Source organism: Sminthopsis crassicaudata, chromosome 3, assembly GCF_048593235.1.
Source record: "Sminthopsis crassicaudata isolate SCR6 chromosome 3, ASM4859323v1, whole genome shotgun sequence".
NCBI lineage: Eukaryota > Metazoa > Chordata > Mammalia > Dasyuromorphia > Dasyuridae > Sminthopsis > Sminthopsis crassicaudata.
The window spans coordinates 334,853,503-334,874,492 of record NC_133619.1 but is presented as its reverse complement, the minus strand read 5'-3'; the positions used below and the strand labels follow the sequence as shown (position 1 = coordinate 334,874,492).

The following is a 20,990-nucleotide window of genomic DNA, read 5'->3' as shown; positions in this document are numbered from 1 at the left end:
AAAGGTCTCATCACCCTTTAACTCCCCATCTTGGGGCACTGGCCTAGATGGTCCCCAGAAAGGCATCTTCCAGCTCGGATATCCAGGCAGCTCTAGGGACTTCTCCCTTGCTTCTAGATTAAAAGAAGACCCTCTACTTGGCTTTTCTAGGGATCCTTCCAGACCTGGTTCCTTACACTTTCCCCTCCCTCGCGTAATCTGATGCAGGCACCCCGGCCTCCGGGCCGCTTCTTTCGGCCCAGAGCGTGTCTCCGGCTGTCCCCAGTACCTACGGGCTTCCCTGAGATCTCTTCCCAAATCCCTCCTTTCACACGAAGCCTTTCCAGATCGCTCTTCTCGCCAGAGCCTTCCCCCTACTGACCGTCTATAGCTTGTTTGTACACCGTAGTCTGAGGGCGGTCTCCCCACCCTAGGGCAGGCTTTTATCTCTTTCCAAAACCCCGGATTACACAAAATGGGGATTTGCTGACTTTTTATGCCTGGTCCAGGCTGTCGCCCTTCCCCCCCATCCCCCACCCTGGGTCGGTCTCCTTCCCCCCTCCTCTTACCACAACGCGCCCCACCCCAGGCCTTCCTCTTCTTCCCCCTAGCTCCTCCTCTCTGCTCCTCCTCCTCCTCCTTTGCCCTGCCTCCCCTCCCTAGGCCGCCTTCCTCCTTTCTCCTTCCTCCTCTTCCTCATCCTCCTCCTTTTCCCTACTCCCCCGCCCCCAAAAGACCTCAGATCGAGGGGTTCCGAGGTGGAGGCGGGGCGGACGGCTGCGCAGGCGCACTTGACGAACTGAGCCTGTCGCCATGGAGCAGGGAGCTCCCGAGCTGCCGCCAGGGCCTCTGGCCGAGCCCCTGGGGGGCCTGGACACCGACCGGGTGGCGGCCGGGGAAGAGGAAGCAGCCGAGATGGGAAGCGGGACCGAGGGCCACCTTACAGGCTCCGGAGACGCTAAGGTGAGGATCGGAGGAGAATCGGGCCGTGCTCGGGCCTGAGCCGGGCGAGGAGGCGGCGGCAGCGCCGGCGCCTTGGTTCCTCTGGACCGGCGGGCGGGGGTGAGGGGAGGCCCGGAGGGCCGGGAGGAGAGAGGCTGGCGGAGCTCCTGACCGGAGATGTTCGAATGTGAACTGAGTGTATTGTCAGTATTGTCAGAGAATGGGTGTGCCTGGGAGCGTGAGTTTGTGCGCGTGAATCAGTGTCAGGCTGAGCTAGTGACTGAATGGGTGTGTCAGCCTCCAGTCTGTGGTCGTCTGTGTGATTGTGAATGCGTGTTTCCCGGTGAGTGAGTTTATGAACGTGTGTACCCTGTGTGAGTTTATGAATATGTGAATGTGTCCGCTGGAGTGTGATAGTGAATGGGTGTGTCCCTGTGAATGGATGTCAGTGTCAGTGTGTGTGAACGTCTGTCTGTATGTGAACATTGGAGTTTGTGTGAATTTCAGTGTATCAATGTCAGTGTGTAAATTCCAGTGTGTCAGTGTCTTCCTGTGGGAAGGGTTGAGTCAGTATCAATGTGTCCATGTGTGATTGAGCTTTTTAGTTATGACATGGGTAGACTCGGGAAGAATTTAATTCAAATCCTGACACAGATATGTATTAACTATGTCATCCTCAGTTTTCTTTTCTGTAAAATGGGGATAACAACAGCACCTGTCTCCCAGGGTTGTGACAATCAAATGGATAATATATGTAAAAAATTTTTTTGATTCAACCTTAAAAGTTCTGTATCAGTGATTTGTGTAGATATGAATGTATGTAGGAGTATGTATGAGAACAAGCCATCAGGTGCAGAGACTGCAACGATAGACCATTGGATAGTAAATGAGGCTCAAAGGAAGAGAAGAACAAGGAAGGAAAATGGGTTAGGGAGTGGGGATTTGAACCCACTAATATTACTTGAGGGTGGCATAGACTGTCCAGGGTAGGCTTGAGTAACTAGGTTTGGAAGGGAGTTGGATTTAGTAAGCCATAAATCTGGGAATTTGGAGAACTACAGTTGCAGTCTGTAGAACTTTGAGCACCAGGTTGGGGATGGTAGTATTGTGTGGGATGGGCTTGAGATGAGTTTCAGTCAATCTAGCAGCATTTACTAAATGCTTATATTGTACCAGGCACTATGCTAAGGCCATGGAGACACGGAGACAAATATAAGGTAGCCCTTGACCTCACAGAGATTATTAGATTTTTGGGAAGGGGGGACATAACATGTATATACATACATACACATTTGAGTGTAGATGGTTCCTGGTGAGAAACTTCTCTGCCTTTTCAGATCAAGTGCCTTCTTTATAATTTATATTCATAGACCTGGGGCACTGAGAGATGGGGTAACTTAGAATCCCACTGTGACTTGATGCCAGCCCTCTTTCCTAGTTGAACGATTTTTTTGTGTTTCTAAGTATGTAGAGAATAAATATGAGTCTCATTTTTTAGGGGAAGGCGTTGGCAGCTGGGTGAATTTCATATAGAACTGGGCACTTGAGGTCAGTTTTAAAGGAAAGCAGAGGTGAGGAGGGAGTACTTTCTGTGGGTATGCGGAATGTGCCAGACTAAAGGCACAGCTATATAGATGGAAGTGTAAAAAATAGCAAGACTTCTAGTTTGACTCTGCTACGGAGTGTAGGAAAGGGAGTAATGTCTGATAAGGTTGGAAAGATAGGTGGAATGTTCTGATGTGGGAGTTTAGGGCTAGAGAATGGGATGGGGGAGGAGTGTACAATCAAGTGACCATGGTTCAGTTATTTTTTCTTTTTATGTGACTTGTTCCTGTGCCTCAAAGACCCAGTATAAATTGATGGGTGTGAAAAGTAGGGGTTGGAAATTTTTTTCTTCCCTCTTTAATAGTGATTTATTTGTCTAATTACTGCTCTCATTTAGAAAACTCTTACTGAGGTCAGTGTTCCTAGCTCCTGACTTTGCAAAAGTTCTTTGGTCTATCTTTTAAGTTCAGCAATCCAACTAAACATTAAGTGATGACTTTGTTCTAGATGCTGTGTTAGGAGCTGGGGATACAAGGACAAAAAATGAAACAGGGTCCTTCCTTAAGGAACTTACATTTCACTGAAAAATATAGCATGTAGCTAGAGAAGTAATACAAAGTAATTTAAGGAAGCAAAAGGCAATCCTTAATAACTGGGATGGGTGTGTGAAATCAAGAAAGGTTGGGGGTGGCACTTGCTGTAAGAAGAAAGCTTCTAGGACTCAAAGATGAGAAAAGAGGACATGTTAGACTTAGGAGAAGCCCAGACTGGGATATGGCATAGCCAGTCCAAGGAACAGCTGGTTGGTAAGTTTAGATGAAATGTAATATGTGAAAGATCATAGGATCCTACATTTAGAGATGAGGAAAAACCTCAGAGATCATTTCGTTCAGCCCCCTCATTTTAAATATAGGCATTTGAAGCCCAGAAGGAGAGGTACATAGGACTTGCTTTCAAGGCCACACAGCTAATAGGTGCCAGAGCTGGGACTTGAATTTGGGTCCTCTGAACTCCAGAGCTCTCTGTGCTTTTCCCACTATTATCACACTAATTCAGGAAAAATAGGTGAATAATACATTATGATGATTTTTAAGGACCAGGATTAGGACTTTGTATTTTATCTTGCAGATAAATAAGGAGCCACTGAAGATTTTGGAAATAGTGGTGTGAGGTGGACAGACCTTATCAATATCACTTTGGTAATCCTGTGGAGAGCCTGGTAGCAGGAATTTCAGTTAGAAGGTTGTTGCTGTAGTTCAGATTAGATATGATTAGGGAATCTGTCAAGAAGTATTTATTAAATATATATTATAGACACTGCTAAATGCAATCTCTCACCCCAGAATACTTAACATTCTAAGTCTATGGACTTTCTCAGAATGTTTTTAAGTGCACACCAAAGTACATACGAAAATCATTTATAATAGGAATACATAAGAAAATCAATTACATTGAAATATAATTATCAAAATAAAACATGGGCCATAGTTTAAGAACTCTTGGAGTACGGGGGTACAATGTGCTTATAGATAAAGAAAAAATATATACATATATATGTGTGTGTGTGTGTGTGTGTGTATGTATATATGTATATGTGTGTGTGTATATATATATATGCACACATACACACAGATTAGATTAGTTAAGACTTGATAACTAGATATGTAGAATGAGGGAGAATAGATTTGACAAAAGTTATTCCCACTTTGTGAACGTAAGTGATTGGAAGAATAGTAATAGTAATACTCTTGGCAAAAATAAGGAAGAGAGGAGGAGAAAAGCCCCAGGTTTAAAAAGAAAATTCTGTTTTTGGATGTACTGCATTGAGATGCCTATGGGACATACATGTGATGATGTCTAGTAGATAGAAGAATCAGGAAGAGGATAGTTTAGGAAAAAACTGGTCAATACAGTCTCCATTGTAGGGATCATAGGTGGCTTGGCTTTGAGTGGTATATGATCAGCCAGTGAGATGATGGGAAATTGAATTGTATCCCATCTTCCCTCTCTTCATAGTCTTTTTGGGCCTTGTCTCCGGCACAAACATTCCAATTCCATTTATCACTTAGGTAAAGTTTTTTGTTGAAATATGACTAATAAATTTCATCTTCCCTGATGACAGTCATTTGTTCTTACAAACTGTTGGAAGACTTCTTTAAAAATACATTTTTTAAACAAGTGGATTCAAAACCCACTATAATTCTTCAGTTAGAAAGTTTTAAAATAAGGTGGAAGTTTCCAAGTTTGTTTTTTTTTTTTTTTTTAATGAGAGTTTTTATAAATTATATGATTTTCAGTAGAGAGGAGAGAATAAGTATGTAGAAAAGGGGTGATCACCAGAATCAGATGCTGCAGAGAGTTCTCACTGGTGATTATATACATAAAGATGTGTGAGAATTGAGAAAAGGCCACAACTAGATGTGGCAATTAAAAAACCATTGGTAAAATTTGAGATAATAAAGAGGTTGAGATCTTGGAAGACTGAAAGATGTGGGTATCCTTAAGAGTAATAGGCACATTTGGAAGAGTAGTGTGTTAAAGCAGGGAAGGTAATCATTTATGCTTACCTTGTGATACTCATTCTTTTCCACTGAGAAAATGAAAAATAAGGGTGTGGGAGTCCTTATTGGCCACTATATCAGAGAGTCTGTCTGCTGATACATGTATGGGTCCACCATGAGGTGATCTAAAGAATAAATAGTATATAATAATTCTGGGCAGGAGGGTAAAGGATTTCATCTGCACAGCTGACGCCATGCTGACATTACCATCCTAAACAAGTAACTTATTCTTCTCCACCCTGGGTGATGGAAGGTAGTTAAGTGAGGAGTGTTAAGGGATTTTGAATGGTGTGGTTGTATTAGAGACAAATGGAAGGTGTCACACAACCCTTTTTTTCATTTTTCAGTTACATATCTTTGTCACAGGCCCGGTCCCAAGACCCCACTTTGAAAACCTTTAGACCACCTTTCCTAATGCCTTTTATCATGTTGCATTCTTCTGCTTTTTTCCAATCACTATGTTTGCTTGAAATCCATGCAATGTGCTGATGTAGAACTTTTCATTCTCCATAATAAAGTGAAAAGGAAAAGTAGCGCAGTTTGCAGATGTTCTAATCTTGAATTTAAGAACTTGTTTTTAAATATCCCAAATAAAACAGTTAAGATAGTGTCTGCTTACCAAGGAAATTCGTGAATTAGGGTGGCTGATTATATATGTAGGGTAGATAAATATTTCTTAGAAGTTAAAAAGAATGTTAAATGTTTAGGAAAATACTTGGATATGAGATCTTCTGGTTATCTTTGTTTTTACTGGTATTTTATAATGCAAAATTTATTGATCCTTTTATTTTGGATATAAGACATTTTACAACAAATCACAAACAAGCCTTTCTCCAATATACATTCTCCCCACATTTGGATTATTGAAAAAAAATTGTTTTTCATACCAATTATTTCCTGATATTGCACAACCTTTCCCTGTTGAACTATTCCTTGTAACAAAGAAATAGTTCAACAAAACTAGAGTATTTAACAATCCTATACACTATGTCCTCTACTTTTTTTACTGAGACAAGTTGACCATTTCATCACGTTAATTTTTTTAATATATCTCCGTTTTGTCTGCCTTCCTATAAACCAAGTAAGCTTGGACCAATGTACTTGGTGTTTATTTTATTTATATCATTGCTTCGTACGCCTTTTAGGCTCTACTTTTTTCCTTCTCTGCATGCATCACTTCATACATGTTTTTCCATATTTCTTTGCATTCTTCATAAGGTGAGCATCTAATCCAGAAGTTCTTAACCTTAGATCCACAGATAGGTGAGAGGATAGGTTTCCATGGGGTGTAGAGGAATATGATTACATTCTTATTTTATTATAATTGGTTTCCTTTGTAATTATAAGTATTTTATATTTTGAAAGTCATATTAAGGGTCCATAGGCTTCACTAGTCTGCACAAGGGGTCCATAACATAAAAAAGGTTAAGATTTCCCTGATATAATGATAAATGGGAAAGAAGCATGTGTTGCTTTTGCATCTTATAAAATATTTGCTGCCTTATAAATTTGGCTTCTTCAACTAAAAAAAATAGTTTACATTTATATGCCATTATATATGTTTGCCTTTAAATTGTTTATGTTAAGTTATAATTTTCCAAAGGAAAGGACTCGTGTATTTTTATTTTCTGTTGACTTTTTCATGCTTTTTCATGCTGTAGTGGTGGTTAGCACATTTTGATTGTGAACCATTTTGAAAACCATTTTGAAAGTGCTTGTAGAATTTTAGTTAACTGTTTGGTTGCAAACATTGTCTATAAATTCATGTTAATAAGATTTAAAAATTAATATTTTCATGACTTGAAGTTTTTCTTAGTTACTTTCTAGAGCTGCAAAGGCAGTTTGGTTGTGCAATGGAGTGCTGGGCTTGTAACAGGAAGACATGGGTTCAAATATGGTCTCATATACTTAGCTGTGTCACTTAATCTCTGCTTCAGTTTCTTCAGCTGTGAAATAGAGATAGCACTTATTTCCCAAGATCCAATGAGATAATATTTGTAAAGTAAATGATTTAATAATAATATATTAATAATTTAATAATATTTGTAAAGTGCTTTGTAAACTTTTAAGCACTATATAAATGTTAGTTATCCTTATTACCTACATATGTTACTTCAGAAGAGAAGACTTTTGGGACACTGTATAGTGGCCCTTCATTTTAATATATTTTAAAGCCCAGAGGTAATAATAGACTAGAGGTTATGAATTCTAATTATATAATATTTGAGATTATTATATTCATATAATATTTTAAGTACATAAAATTCCTACTGTAGTACCTCATCATGGTGCTGAAGTGACCCTGAGTTCTTGAAGGCCATGTCAGTGGGGTACAAACTCAGATAAGCTTCATTAAGTTGTAAAGGCATTAATTGTGAGTCTAGTGAAGAAGTCTGTCACATGAGGAATAATTTGGCAAATTTAGGAGAGCTTTATCATCTAAAGATTGGTTACTAGGTGGTGAATTGTTCAGGTGGAAAAATTAGTAAGATCTTTTGCTGAAGTGTGAACCTTGTTTGAAATTCTGTGATTGTCAGCATAGAAAGTTCCCTCACTTATAAAATTCTGAGGCTTGTGAGGAAAATTTTCAGGCATTTTACAACTATATTACATCAACCAAGGGGCCAAAGGAAAAAGAGCTGAGTTTGGAGTCAGAGATCCAAGGGTCAAATCCTGACTCTGCCACTTCCTGTTTGACCAGGATCAAGTCACTTGATCTTTTTGGTACCTCTCGTTCCTCATTTAAGTGAAAGGATTGAATTTTGTAAGCTGTAAAAATTCTTTCAATTCTAAATCTGTAGTCTATGCTCTTTTGTATTCAATTTATAGTTTTAGAAGTATATCCATCCATTTATTAGTTTATGTTTTTTCTATCAGCAATAACCCTAATAGTTATCAGATTGATAAAGGCTTACAGTCCATAACTAGCAAAAATGAGTTTAATGCCACACAGGGAAGAATACACACAAACATAGCTGGTCCAGAAATATATTCTATTTTGTTAGGATTTTTACTAGGTGCTAAATCACTGGAATGATAAAAGACAATAATTGTCTAATTTAGCATGGTTCAGTATGATTGATCTGATCCTACGAGGAGATGTTACAGAGAAACAAAAACCCATTACTACCATGAATATTTAATCAAAACACATTCCTGCATTGACCATGTTTATGTGCAGTTTGTCTTATTCTATATACTCCATGAATCTTTCACCTACCAGGAAGTGGACAACATACTTCATCATTTAGCCCCCTTTGGAAACATGGTTGGTCCTTATAATGATAAAGGTCTCGTTTATTATACTGTTGTCTTTGTATAAATTGTTTTTTTGATTCTGGTCATTTTACTCTGCATAAGTTCATACCAATCTTATAGGTTTCTCTGAAATCATCCTCTTCATCATTTCTTACAGCAAAATGTACTCCATCATTAAATTATATCCAAACTTGTTTATCCATTTCCCAATTGGTGGGCCCCTACTCAAATTCCCATTATTTTCCATTTCAGAAAAACTATAAATATTTTTGTACATTGTTAGAGTTTGTTTTAGGATTTTTCCTCCTTTAATATATTCTTCCTTCCTCTTGCCCCTTCTATTTTCCATATCAAATGGTGTGATGTTCTTTTTCTCTAAATTATAATTATTCTCTGGGAGCAGATCTCTTGGGGAGCTTCTGGAGACAGTCTTAGTTTCAGTTCAGTTTCATTAATTACCTCAAATGCAGCCAGGAGTTAAAGGCCAGATCCTTTATTATTTCTTCCAAAATCTTATCTCCTTCACTTGGGGCTTGACTAATTTTCTGGAGGCCTTCCTCTCTCCTTAGTTCCTGAGAGCTCTTGTCCGAATGTCTCCAGCCTGCACAAACATGGAAGTGGGAATGACTCTTGACTCTGAATCTCCTCTCAGAGAGTGGGCTTGTGGGTGGGCTTGTGAATCTCCCAGAAGTCCATCCTAGTTGTGAATCTCCCAAAATCTATTAGCAGGCTTTTCCTTTCCTCTTTATATATGTTCTCTAAAGATGTGAAGTCTAATGTGTGAACCAATGAGTGAACTCCTTTAAAAGTGTGAACTAAGTACATAAGTATCTTGTTTCAAGTTCTGGCCCATAAGATCTCCTTGTAGGATCAGATCAATCATACTGAACCATGCTAAATTAGATAATTATTGTCTTTTATCATTCCAGTGATTTAGCACTTAGTAAAAATCCTAACAAAATGGAATATATTTCTGGACCAGCTATGTTTGTGTGTAATTCTTCCCTGTGTGGCATTAAACTCATTTTTGCTAGTAAGCCTTTGACTGTAAGCCTTTATTCTTTGCTTTTTAGAGTGTTATATTCCAAATTCTCTGCTTCATTATAGTGGTGGCTGCTAAATTGGGAGTGATCCTAACTTGGCTTCTCAGTACTTAAATCTTTCTTGCAGTATCTTTTCTTTAACTTGGAATCTCTGGTTGGGGGTCTCTCATGTTCTTGTGAGTTTTCATTTTAGGGTTTCCATCATGAAGACACTAGTTTCTAGAGACCTGGGTAGGGTTGGCTTTCTTTTTTTTAAGATTTCTTGAAATTTGGTGTCTGGGTTCTGATTTAGTTCATGGTATCTAGGTTGTTCCTCAGATCTTTCACTGTTCCAGGCTTCCTTGGGCAGTCACCTTGGTTTGTAACCTCGGAATAATCTTTGATTCTTCAATCTTCCTAATCTCCCATATCTAGTTGATTGCCTAATAGTTTTTTTTTTTTTTTTTTTTTTCATCTCTACAGCATCTCTTGTATCTATCTTCCCAAAAGCAAAACCCTAGTTTGGGCTTTTATTATATTTTTCTCTTAAACTCTCACCATATATATGAATGTTATGGAATATTATTGTTGTGTAAGAAATGACCAGCAGGATGAATACAGAGAGCTTGGAGAGACATGAACTGATGCTGAGTAAAATGAGCAGAACTAGATTTTTGCATTTTTGTTTTTCTTCCTAGGTTATTTTTACGTTCTGAATCCAATTCTTCCTTTGCAACAACAAAAACAAAAAATTCAGTTCTGCACACATATATTGTATCTAGGATATAGTATAACATTTAATATGTATGGGACTGTCTGCCATATAGGGGAAGGAGTGGAGGGAAGGAGGGGAAAATTCGGAACAGAAGGGAGTGCAAGGGATAATGTTGTAAAAAATTATCTATGCATATGTACTGTCAAAAAAAGTTATAATTATAAAATTAATTTTAAAAAAAAATAATAATAAAATAAACTCTCACCATAGCTTCTTGATTGGTCACTTTACCTCCATTCTTTCCCCTTCCCAGTCATTCTCTATATAGCCTCCATTTTGTATTCTTAAAGTATTGGGCAAATGTTATTTCATTGGTTTTCTACACTAAGATAAAATGCTAATTCCTCTATTTGGCTTTTAAAATCCCTCACAGTACCAATTCAATTTATTGTTCCAGACTAATTTCACTTTACTCTCCCTTATATACTCTTATGTTTCAGACAAACTGTATCTGGTATTACCCACACATGACAATATAATTTTACTCTAGCCTATCATGTGTATTAGGAATTTCCTTCTTTCTCATTTGTATTTCTTAAGCTCTTTTCTACTCTTTCTATTCTATTCTATTCTTAACCTAGGATTCATGAATTTGCTTTTGGGAAAAAAAAAAAGTTTTAATGACATTTTTATTTTATTTTTTGTTATTAGCATTATTTGTTATATTTTATTTTCTTCATAATCCTATGTGTTTTATTTTATGCATTTAAAAAACATTTTGAGAGTTACAAAGGAGTCCTTGACATTAAAAAAAGGTTACAAAGCTCTGCTTGAAGGTGTATCTCCTACCTAAAGCCCAGTCTGTTTAGTCCCTACTTGCTAGCTTCCTCCATCTTTTGTAAGTTAGCTTCTAGTTATAATTGTTGTTTACCCCCAACTATGCTGTTTCTTCACAATAAAATGTAAGCTCTTTGAGGACAAGGATAGTTTTGTTTTTTATCTTTGTAATTGCTTTATACAGGCTCAGGCAATTCCAAAAGATCTGGCTGATCATGCCAGGGCTTGGGTTCTGCCTATCAGTGGCCACTAGTTACTAGTGTGGGAAAGTCTTCTTGCCAAATAGTATATTTGACCGCTGCTTTGAAACCCAGGAGACCTGACATTTTGAATTCACTTTGCTACCAAGACAAGTAATGTCTAGCTTTAGTGTGTCTGTACCTAAGCTCTGGTAAAGACACAAAGCAATCCAAAAAGCAATAAAACCTCTTTCCTAGACTTGTATATTTGCTCAATTTGTCTAAACCCATTCAAAACTAAACAATATAGTTTCCATTCACACTCAAATCCAAATCCCTTAAAACTCTAAGGGGACCTTATTTCCTTAGACTTTCCCTGAAGCAATTAGATGAAGACCTTTAGCCACTAAAAATTAAGGGAGATTGAAGCCTCTGGTTCTTGTCTTGGCTTCATTCTTCTGCATTTGTCCTTTTCTACTGAGTTTAGGTGTTTGAAAATCCTTAATTCCCCCAAATTCCGATCATTCTGGTGACTTTGAAGGCAAACTTAGTTCTGAGAATTACTCCAGTAAAACTTGAAGAATGTTTAAATTACCATGCTGGGAGGCCCAGAAGCAATTTAGCTAGTGGTTCTGAAAGATAATTTGCTGCAGTTATCTTTAAAGTATCTTTAAAGTAAAGTCATTTTAAGGACGCTGGGCCTAGTCACCTTGGTCTCTCCTTGCTTAATGATTGTGGGAAGTTATTCTCTAATCTCCTAGGAATGGGTAAGATTCTCATCGCAATTCACTAACCTTCTCTGTAGGCATCCCTTAAAGCAGGAAGCCAGAATGGTCTTTCCCCCTGGTTCATCCCGAGCTTGAGTTCCAAAAATCTGACTGACTATACCAACTGCCCGGACTGGGTCTGACTCAGTCCATTTTCCAGTATATGATCGATAATTAGATATCAGATTAGAATGAGACACCTTTGGGTCATTCATCAGTTTGAGGTTAAAGGAGATTCACTTAGTCATAACAGTAGAAGGGTATTCATCAAGGATATATATGGGTATTAAGAATAGTCTAAATTCTTTTTTGTTGTTCAAATGAAGTTAGGAATTTTTTCATTGTTTTACAACTCACACATGCTAATAATGTAACATTGATAAAATATACAGTTTTCATATATTATTAAAATAATATGTGATAGATGGGCTTATCTATAAATTTGTTCAAACAGTGGACTGTTGCCACTCAATTATTTTTTAACCAGTACTCAAGACTAATATTTTATCTTTAGTAGCTACAGTAGAAAAATATTATATACATAAAATTTTAGGAACAGCAATAGAATTTATATTGCTTTTCGTAATAAAGGATGCTTTTTATTCACCATATCTGAAAATTCACCAGACTATAATTTTCATGTTCAATGTTTATTTCAACAAAGAATAGCCTAAGTTGATTGAACTAAGCCAGCTCCTTTGCCTGGATTGCTCATGGTTTTCCATCAGCTAACATTAGAATCATTGTGCTGGGAGTTTGTCCTGGTGTTTTGAACTCAGCTGATCAGGAAGTGAGGGCCACAGCCTGAGCTTTTAGCCCCCTGAGCCAGTCTGGTCTATTGTTCAATCATTTCAATCTTGCCTGTCTCTTCATGACCCCATTTGAGTTTTTCTTCGTAGACATACTCCAGATGAGGAAACTAAAGCAAACCAATTAAGTTAGTTGGCCAGGGTCACACAACTAGTAAGTATCTGAACTCAAGTCTTTGGGACTTCAGCCCTTTCACTCTCTCTACTGCTTCACCTAGGTAGCTGCCCCTCATCTGATTTAGAGGATGATTGTAAAAGAAAACCAAACCTCTGTGGTGAGGGTTAGGTTATTAATCCCATCTTTTCACTTTTTTCCCATTGCCTACAAACATGTTCAGGTTTCCCCTCTTCTAAAAGTCCTTCCTTGATAGTACTGTATGTCTCTCTCTAGCTGTCATTCTATTTCTCTATTCTGATTTCATTGCTGTACTTCTAATAAAGAACAGCCTATATCTGCTGCCTCTATTTCCTCTTAATTTCCTTCACAAATTTGTTTCCATCAGTCTAATGAAACTGTTTTCTCAAAAACCATTAATACTTTATCTATTTCCAAATGAACTTTTAAAAAAATCTTTATCTGCCTTGACTCATGTATAGTATTAAGCTTAATGTCCTCCTTATCAAATCTCCTACTTACCTCTTTATTTTTCCTTTTAGTCTTCATCTTTTTTTACCTCTCTGCAATGTTGTACTGTTGCCTATTCATCCTCCCATTGATACTACTTTTATATATCTTTTCTTCTGTTAACACTGTAGTTTCTTGATGTCTTATGCCATTATTACTTCTAAGTAAATTTGTCTCTGTGGTTATGCAGTTTGTATTTCTAATTATCTACTATTTTCCTATTAAAACCTCAAAGGTAGCATGCCTAAAACCAAACTTATCATTCCCCATCTCCCCCATAAAAAAGATCCTCAAAGAATCTTTTCTTTTTCCTGATTCTGAGGTTCTCCCCAATCTGTCACCACACTTTTTGTCTGTCTTATCCCAGATTATTTCTCTTCATGTACTGTATATATAGACTAGTGACCAAGTTAAAAACTATGTGATTCTTTCTTGTACATACTTTATGCTTTTCTATTTCTCTGCCATTGTTCTACATTGATTTTTTCAGGATCACATATGGTGATCACATGCACTAATAGTGCCATTGTTACTATAATATGCATTTTTTTATGCTATAACATTTTTAGAATGAGGTATTTTAATGATTTCCCTCAGTAGTATAATTGGATGGCATGTTAAAGTGAAATGGTATTTCACCCTCATTTCTCTCTCACACTATTTTGAACCTTCTGTAATGTGGCATCTGATCTCACTCAACTGGGATTGACTTCCCCAACACTGAGATTGATTGTTTTTAATTGCAAAATATCTTTGTCTTCATCTTTCTTGACTTTGTGGCATTTGACATTGTTGATCACTCTCTCATTCTGAATACTCTATCCTCCCTGAATCTTCATGATTACTCTTTATTTATTCTCTTCCTACTTGTCAGACTTCTTTTGATAACTGGTGGGTATACTCTAGATTTCTTTCTTGATATGCCTTTTCTTTCTGCATTCTATCTGATAGCCTTTTTGGCTTAACCTTGGTTTAATTACCATTTCTATAGGATAATTTCCAGATTTATATTTCTTCCTCTTATGTCTCTTTGAGCTCCATGTCCACAGCATTAGCTGTCTGTTGGACATTTCAGACTGAAATTCCCATAGTCATCTCAAACTCATCATGCCCAAAACTAAATTATCTTTCCCCCCAGGTTTACTTGTCTTTAGAACTTGCTTAGTTCTGTTGAGAGCATTACTATTCTCAGTTTTCAACTTCAGAGTCATCCTTGACTTTTTACCCGCACAAACCCCATATACCATTCAGTTATATAAAAATATAACATTTTTCAATGTTATATCTGCTCTCTTTTCTCTTCTTACGTGGCTAACACTCTAGTTTACCTTTCACCTAAACCAGTGATATCCAGAATGTTTTGATTGCTTATTCATTTTGATATGCACTGTCATTATGTGTAGATTTACTCATTTTAAAATTCATATACTAATAATTTAAACAATTACATAGATTATAAAATTTTCACAAAAGGAAAAAAAATTTAAAGGATGAGGTAAATATTATTATTATTATTTCAACATTTGATCATAGAATCAATTCAGCACCATTAGAGTTTAAGTAGAACAGTGATCCGGTTTTGTGGAGGGCAGATTGAAAAGGAGAGCTAATGAAGGCTGCAGCAGTAATCCAAGAGAGGTAATTAGGAGCTGGTGGAATTTTAAGCAGGAAGAAGAGGAGAGAGATGTGAGAGATGTCATGGAGGTAGAAATGACAAGATTTAGTAAATAATAGCATATGTGAGGTAAGGCAAAGTAAGGAGTCAAGGATAATATTGAGATTGTGAAAGCTGGGTGGTTCAAAGAAGAGTTGTACTCTTCTGGTCAGATGTCCCAGAACACAGAGCCCACCTGCTCAATGGTGCCTGTTACAACCATGAGGTGACCTGAAGGAAAGGGTATAGAGACAATGGTGGGAGCCAAGGAATTTTGCTTGTTATATATGCCTCAGTCCTAGTTATATTAGAACTAGAAGCCAAATTCCAAATGACTTGTAATGGAGAAAACCATCTGTATCCAGAAAGAGGTCTATGGGAACTGAATGTGGATCACATCATAGCATTTCTAACTTTTTTGTTGTTGTTCTTTTTTTTTTTTTTTCATTTGTTTGTTTGTTTTCTTTCTCATTTTTTCCCTTTTTGATCTGTGCAGCATGATAGTTGTGGAAATATGTATAGAAGGATGGCATATATTTAACACATATTGGATTATTTGCTAAGGGAGGGGGTAGGAGAAGGGAGGGAGAGAAATTCGAACACAAAGTTTTGTAAGGGTGAATATTGAAAACTATCTTTGTATATATTTTGAAAATAAAAAGCTATTCTTAAAAAAAAAAAAAAAGTACAGTAGCAGTATTGTTAGCCACTATGAGAAAGGATATTGATATTGTTTACATGTCATATACATCTATCTTATGTCATCATGTAATTATAAGCATATGTATTATCTCCCCAAATAGAATATACAATCTTTAAAGAAAGGGATGCCTTCTAGTACTTCCTGCTGTGCCTAGGACATTGTTTTTCTTATATTAGATATCCAGTAAGTATTGATTAAGAAGTTAAAAAGAAAAAAAGAATTAGAGGCCAGTGTTGGGAAGGGGCAGAATAGGGAAGTGTTGACCGATATTGTATATTGGGAGCAGGGTGTAATTGTGTTGGAGGCAAGCTTATGATTGGTTGCCTCACTGAGATTGGATTGCAGCCCATCTTGCTCTGGAGAGCACAGTCCCAGGCAATTTTCATAACTCACAATAACTCTTCCTATCTTAGATCTCTTTCACTCTGAAATTTATCCTTCATATTGCTGCCATATTGGCTGTCCTGAAATGCAAGATTGATTGTCACTCTCTTAAGTTGTAAATTCTAGTGGATATCCTCGACTAATGGCTTCCCAGAATCTTTCCTAGATAAGTGAGGAGCCAGAAGATCTGCCATTCTTAGAGAGGGAGGGAATCCTCCTTCCTTGACTTCCTAGAGAGGGGAATAACCAACTCTGATCCTTCAGGTAACATGGATGTTCCTGGACCTTACCTGTTTTCCCTTTTACTGCCTTCCAAAGTCTTCAGGGTCCCTTGCCATTTTTTATCTGCCTTGCAGGTGAACTTTCTTTTATGTGTTTTGTCTACCACTTGTGAATTCTTTGAGAGAATTCTCTTTGAAGATCCTCTTTGAGAGGAGGATTATCTAGCTTTTTCTGTTTTTATTCCCAGTGTTAGGTACAATGCTTGGAACATACTGAGCATTTAATATATTCATTTTCTTTCATTCATTCATTCATTGATCACCTTCAAGATCAAATATAAACTCCTATTAGGCATTTTAAAATCTTTCTCACTCTTACCCCACATATTTCTCCAGTCTTGTGAAACGTTAGTGCTCTCTCCAGATACTGTGGTCCAGCCAAATTGTCCATCTTGTAGTTCCTCATACATGACACTGTATCTTTCTGCCAGGCCTTTGTACCTTTTGTCCTTCCTGCCTGCAACAAAATACAGTCAGTACACATTTAAGTTCCTTCTCTTCGCCAAGCTTTGCCCTCTAAGGCAAAGGATCTGCTCAGAGGGGCAGAGAGTACTGATATGATAAATGAGTACCAGGTGTATTCAGTCTTACAGAGTAATAAAATTTCCTAAGGATGAGTTTCCTGGGGAAGGAAGGCAAGCATATGGGGAGAGTTTTGAGGAAGATAAGAATTAGTTGAATTTGTACTGACCAGTTGTTAGAACAGTCTAACCCCAGGGCAGAATTTCAAAATAGGGAGAGTAGGTGACAGGATGCTCAGAGGACTTATCCCTATTAATTATTGCAGCACAATCTACAAAAACTGCCTGGAATTTAAGACTATTTTGAAACAAAGGAGAGTTTGGACTTTGGTTTGAGGCTAAAATAGGGAAACCTTCCTTTCTGAGGAATATGTTTTTTATCTGAATTTTTCTAAGACCCAATTTTTGTTGTAGTTGTGAGGAAAGTTAAATTGCTTTAATAAGTTTGATATTGATACTTATGAGAATCATTTATCATTTGTAAATATTATGTAACAAATCTTAGCAACTTTGGTTAGGCTGAAAAAGGTAACTGCAAATATGGTAGGTGGTAATTAGCTTTCAAAAAATTATTGTATGTCTTAATTCATTAATGACAGTAATATTACTGCCAGATGCCAGTAGTTTATCAGCCAAAAACACAGGTATAAGAGATATGAAAGATAAAAAAGTTTAAACAAGCTAATTTGAAAGATTTATGCTTATAATCTGAAAGGTTTTATACCTGTGTCAAAAATGGCTTCCCTATGTTCCTATGTTATATGTTTATTTTTTCCTCTTTACCAATGTGAAAATTTTGTTTTTCCCTTTTGTTTTGGTTAGATGACAGAAGGTACTTTTTGGTCGAAGAAAATTGAAATAACTGTTTCAGAAGCAGAAAAAAGGACTGGAAGAAATGCTATGAATATGCAAGAAACTTACACAGCTTACCTCATTGAAACAAGGTGGGTTACAAAAATTATAGCAAGTCTGTCTTTTAGCAATTAACAAAGTATCTTTATTCAGCTATAATATTTCAACTTACTACTTTTGTTTTGTGGGGAAGATTTTCTTTCTTTTGGGAGGGGTGGTATGGAGTGGGGTTTGTGGACAAAAATATATCCACATATTTTGTCCAAGCTGATTCTAGTTATATGTGAAAGAATGCTAGGGTCATCAATTGGACCATGAACCAGCTTATAGATAAAAGTCTTAGAATGTGCAAGATAGAAATTTGCAAGAACTGGGGCAGCTAGATGGCAAAGTGGATATAGCACTGACCCTGGAATGAGGAGGACCAGAATTCAAGTGTGGCCTCAGACACTTAACACTTGCTATGTGATTGGGCAAGTCATTTAACCCCAATTCCCCCCCCCAAAAAATGTAAGAACAAAGATTGATAGAAATTGGCTAGGACTAAATTTAGCTGAGACAAAAGAATAAAAACTGAAGAAATAATGGAGGAAAATCTCTAAGGCTTAAGCAGATAATACGTTTGCTAAAGGAAATAAAAGTTCTTGGTGATTAAAAGTTTTTTTGGAACTTAGAATACATTTTTTTCTATATTAATAATATAAAAGGTGATTGATTGTTTTGGTTAACCTACTAAAAAATTCAGCTTGTGATATTGTATCATGTCTAGAGCTGGAAGAGATCTCAGAGTTTCTCCCATTGATTTTTCCCAAGCCCATACCAACAATAATTGATGGGATTTGAATTGAGATCTTCTGACTCCATAGCTAATACTCTTTCCATTGTACCATACTGCCTCCTATGTAGATTTGATACTATTTAAGCAGATAGGCTAACAGGAAAGGAATTCATTAGAAAAGCATTTGAAATGTCTCTTGAGTGAAACCCTCCATTGACCATTAGCTTCTCTGTAAGAAGGAAATGCAGTGGTCTGAAGAATAATTTTTGTTCTCTTTCTCTTCTATCTCAGTATGATACAGGACAGTTTTGTTTATATGTTGACATATATATTGGATATTAAGAAAAAGTTGGTGCTTGTAGAGTACCTAAATATTTCCATGTTAATAATTTTAGCAGAGTTGTGATTTTCTTTCATATTTTTTGATTTCTAAATCCAGCAGTCTTTTCGAATAAGTATGAAGATAAGGAAAATTCCTGAAGTAACATGGAAAGAGGGAACATATAGAGGGGATAGGAGCTTAGTCTGCTGAGGAGCAACATCTTGGTCATAGTTCTCAATTGCTTTCCAGAATGGCAGTACCAATTCATAACTTCACTAGCAGCACACAAATATGTATGTTTTCATATGGCCCCTCCAGTGTTTATCATTTTGTTGATTTGCTAGTAGTGTTGGCTATGAAGTGGAGACTCAGAGTTGCTTTAATCTTCATTTCTTTAATTATTAGTGATTTGTAGCATTTTTTTAAAATATGCTATATCTAGCTAGCTAGGATTTCTTCCTTTGAGAACTGCCTATTTATGTATTTTGACTATTAATTGAGGAATGGCTCTTATTCTTTTAAGTGAATTAGTTTCATATCACGCAAGTGTCTTAGAAGATTTTATATCTTATAAGTTTCATATCTTTCAGTATTTTGTAAATGAGATGTTTATCAAAGAACCTTGCTCCAAATATTTTTCCCAGTCAACTATTTCTGTTGCAGTCTTAACTAGATTTATTTATGCACAAACTTTAATTTTAGATAATCAAAATTATCTATTATTTTCTTAAGAGGTTTCTTATTTATGTAGTCATGAATTCTTCCTTTATCTTAGATCTCAAAGATAATTTCTGATTTGCTTATGATCTGACCTTTTATATTTATGTCATGTATCCATTTGGAGCATATCTTTGTATATGGTGTGTTAGTCTAAATTTAATTTCAGCTAGATTCTTCTCCAGTTTTCTCAGCAGTTTTTGTCAAATAGTATTTATTTTAGTACCTGATTTCTGAGCTTTGGTGTTTTGTGTACCTTATTTGTTTTGTTAATCTACTGCTCTTTTTATTTTACCAAATCATATTTTATTTATTTATTTAACTCATTGGTTTGACCTGTCTTTGAATTCCATTTCATTCTTAGCTAGGGGCAATTTACATTGATTATTATGTATAATATTATTATCACAACATACATGTGATTATTATTATTATATTATTATGATGTAAAAAGCCAGTATCCTGATAGTGTTGAAAATTCCGTTTCTTTCCAGCAATAGTTGCAATCAGTTGGCATTATTGAATAATTATTATTTAAACTCTTATTTAAATTTTTTTTCAACATGTATGTATTGAATCTTGCTTTTTTCTTATTTAATCTCATGTTTAAACATCTGTGATATGAAACATTGATTACTGGCTCTTTAAGATTAAAATGTTTTCAAATCACTATTGATTAGAGAAATACAAATTAAGATAACTCTGAGATACCACTACACGTCTTTCAGATTGGCTAAGATGACAAAAAAAAGATAATGATGAATGTTGAAGGGGATGTGGGAAAACTGGGACACTGATGCATTGTTGGTGGAGTTGTGAATGAATCCAACCATTCTGAAGAGCAATCTGGAATTATGCCCAAAAAGTTATCAAACTGTGCATACCCTTTGAACCAGCAATGCTACTACTGGGCTTATATCCCAAAGAGGTACTAAAGAAGGGAAAGGACCTGTATATGCTAAAATGTTTGTGGCAGCTCTTTCATAGTGGCTAGAAACTGGAAGATGAATGGATGTCCATCAATTGGAGAATGGTTGGGTAAATTATGGTATATGAAGATTATGGAATATTATTGCTCTGTAAGAAATGACCAGCAGGTTGAATACAGAGAGGGTTGGAGAGACTTACATCAACTGATGCTGAGTGAAATAAGCAGGAACAAGAGATCATTATACACTTCAACAATGATATTATATGAGGATGTATTCTGATGGAAGTGGATATCTTCAACATAGAGAAGATCTAATTCAGTTCCAATTGATCAATGATGGGCAGAATCAGCTACACCCAGAAAAGGAACACTGGGAAATGACTGTAAACTGTTTGCATTTTAGTTCTCCTCAGGTTATTTTTACCTTATGAATCCAATTCTTCCTGTGCAAGAAGAAATTCGGTTCTGCACATATATATTGTATCTAGGATATACTATAACATATTTAACATGTATAAGACTGACTGCCATCTAAGGAAGGGGTGGAGGGAGGGAAAGGAAAAGTCGGAACAGAAGTGAGTACAAGGGATAATGTTGTAAAAAAAAAA

At 36.6% G+C, this 20,990-nt stretch overlaps 1 protein-coding gene across 1 annotated transcript in view; it reads left to right on the top strand.

Moving 5' to 3' along the window:
* Positions 1-622: 622 nt before the first annotated feature.
* Positions 623-20,990, top strand: part of SNX4 (sorting nexin 4) — a 77,063-nt gene continuing 56,695 nt past the window's right edge. The window contains exons 1-2 of the mRNA XM_074301475.1: positions 623-942; positions 17,605-17,726. Of these exons, the coding sequence (XP_074157576.1) occupies positions 793-942; positions 17,605-17,726 (272 nt within the window). The 5' untranslated portion in view covers positions 623-792. The remainder of the gene's footprint in view (positions 943-17,604; positions 17,727-20,990) is intronic.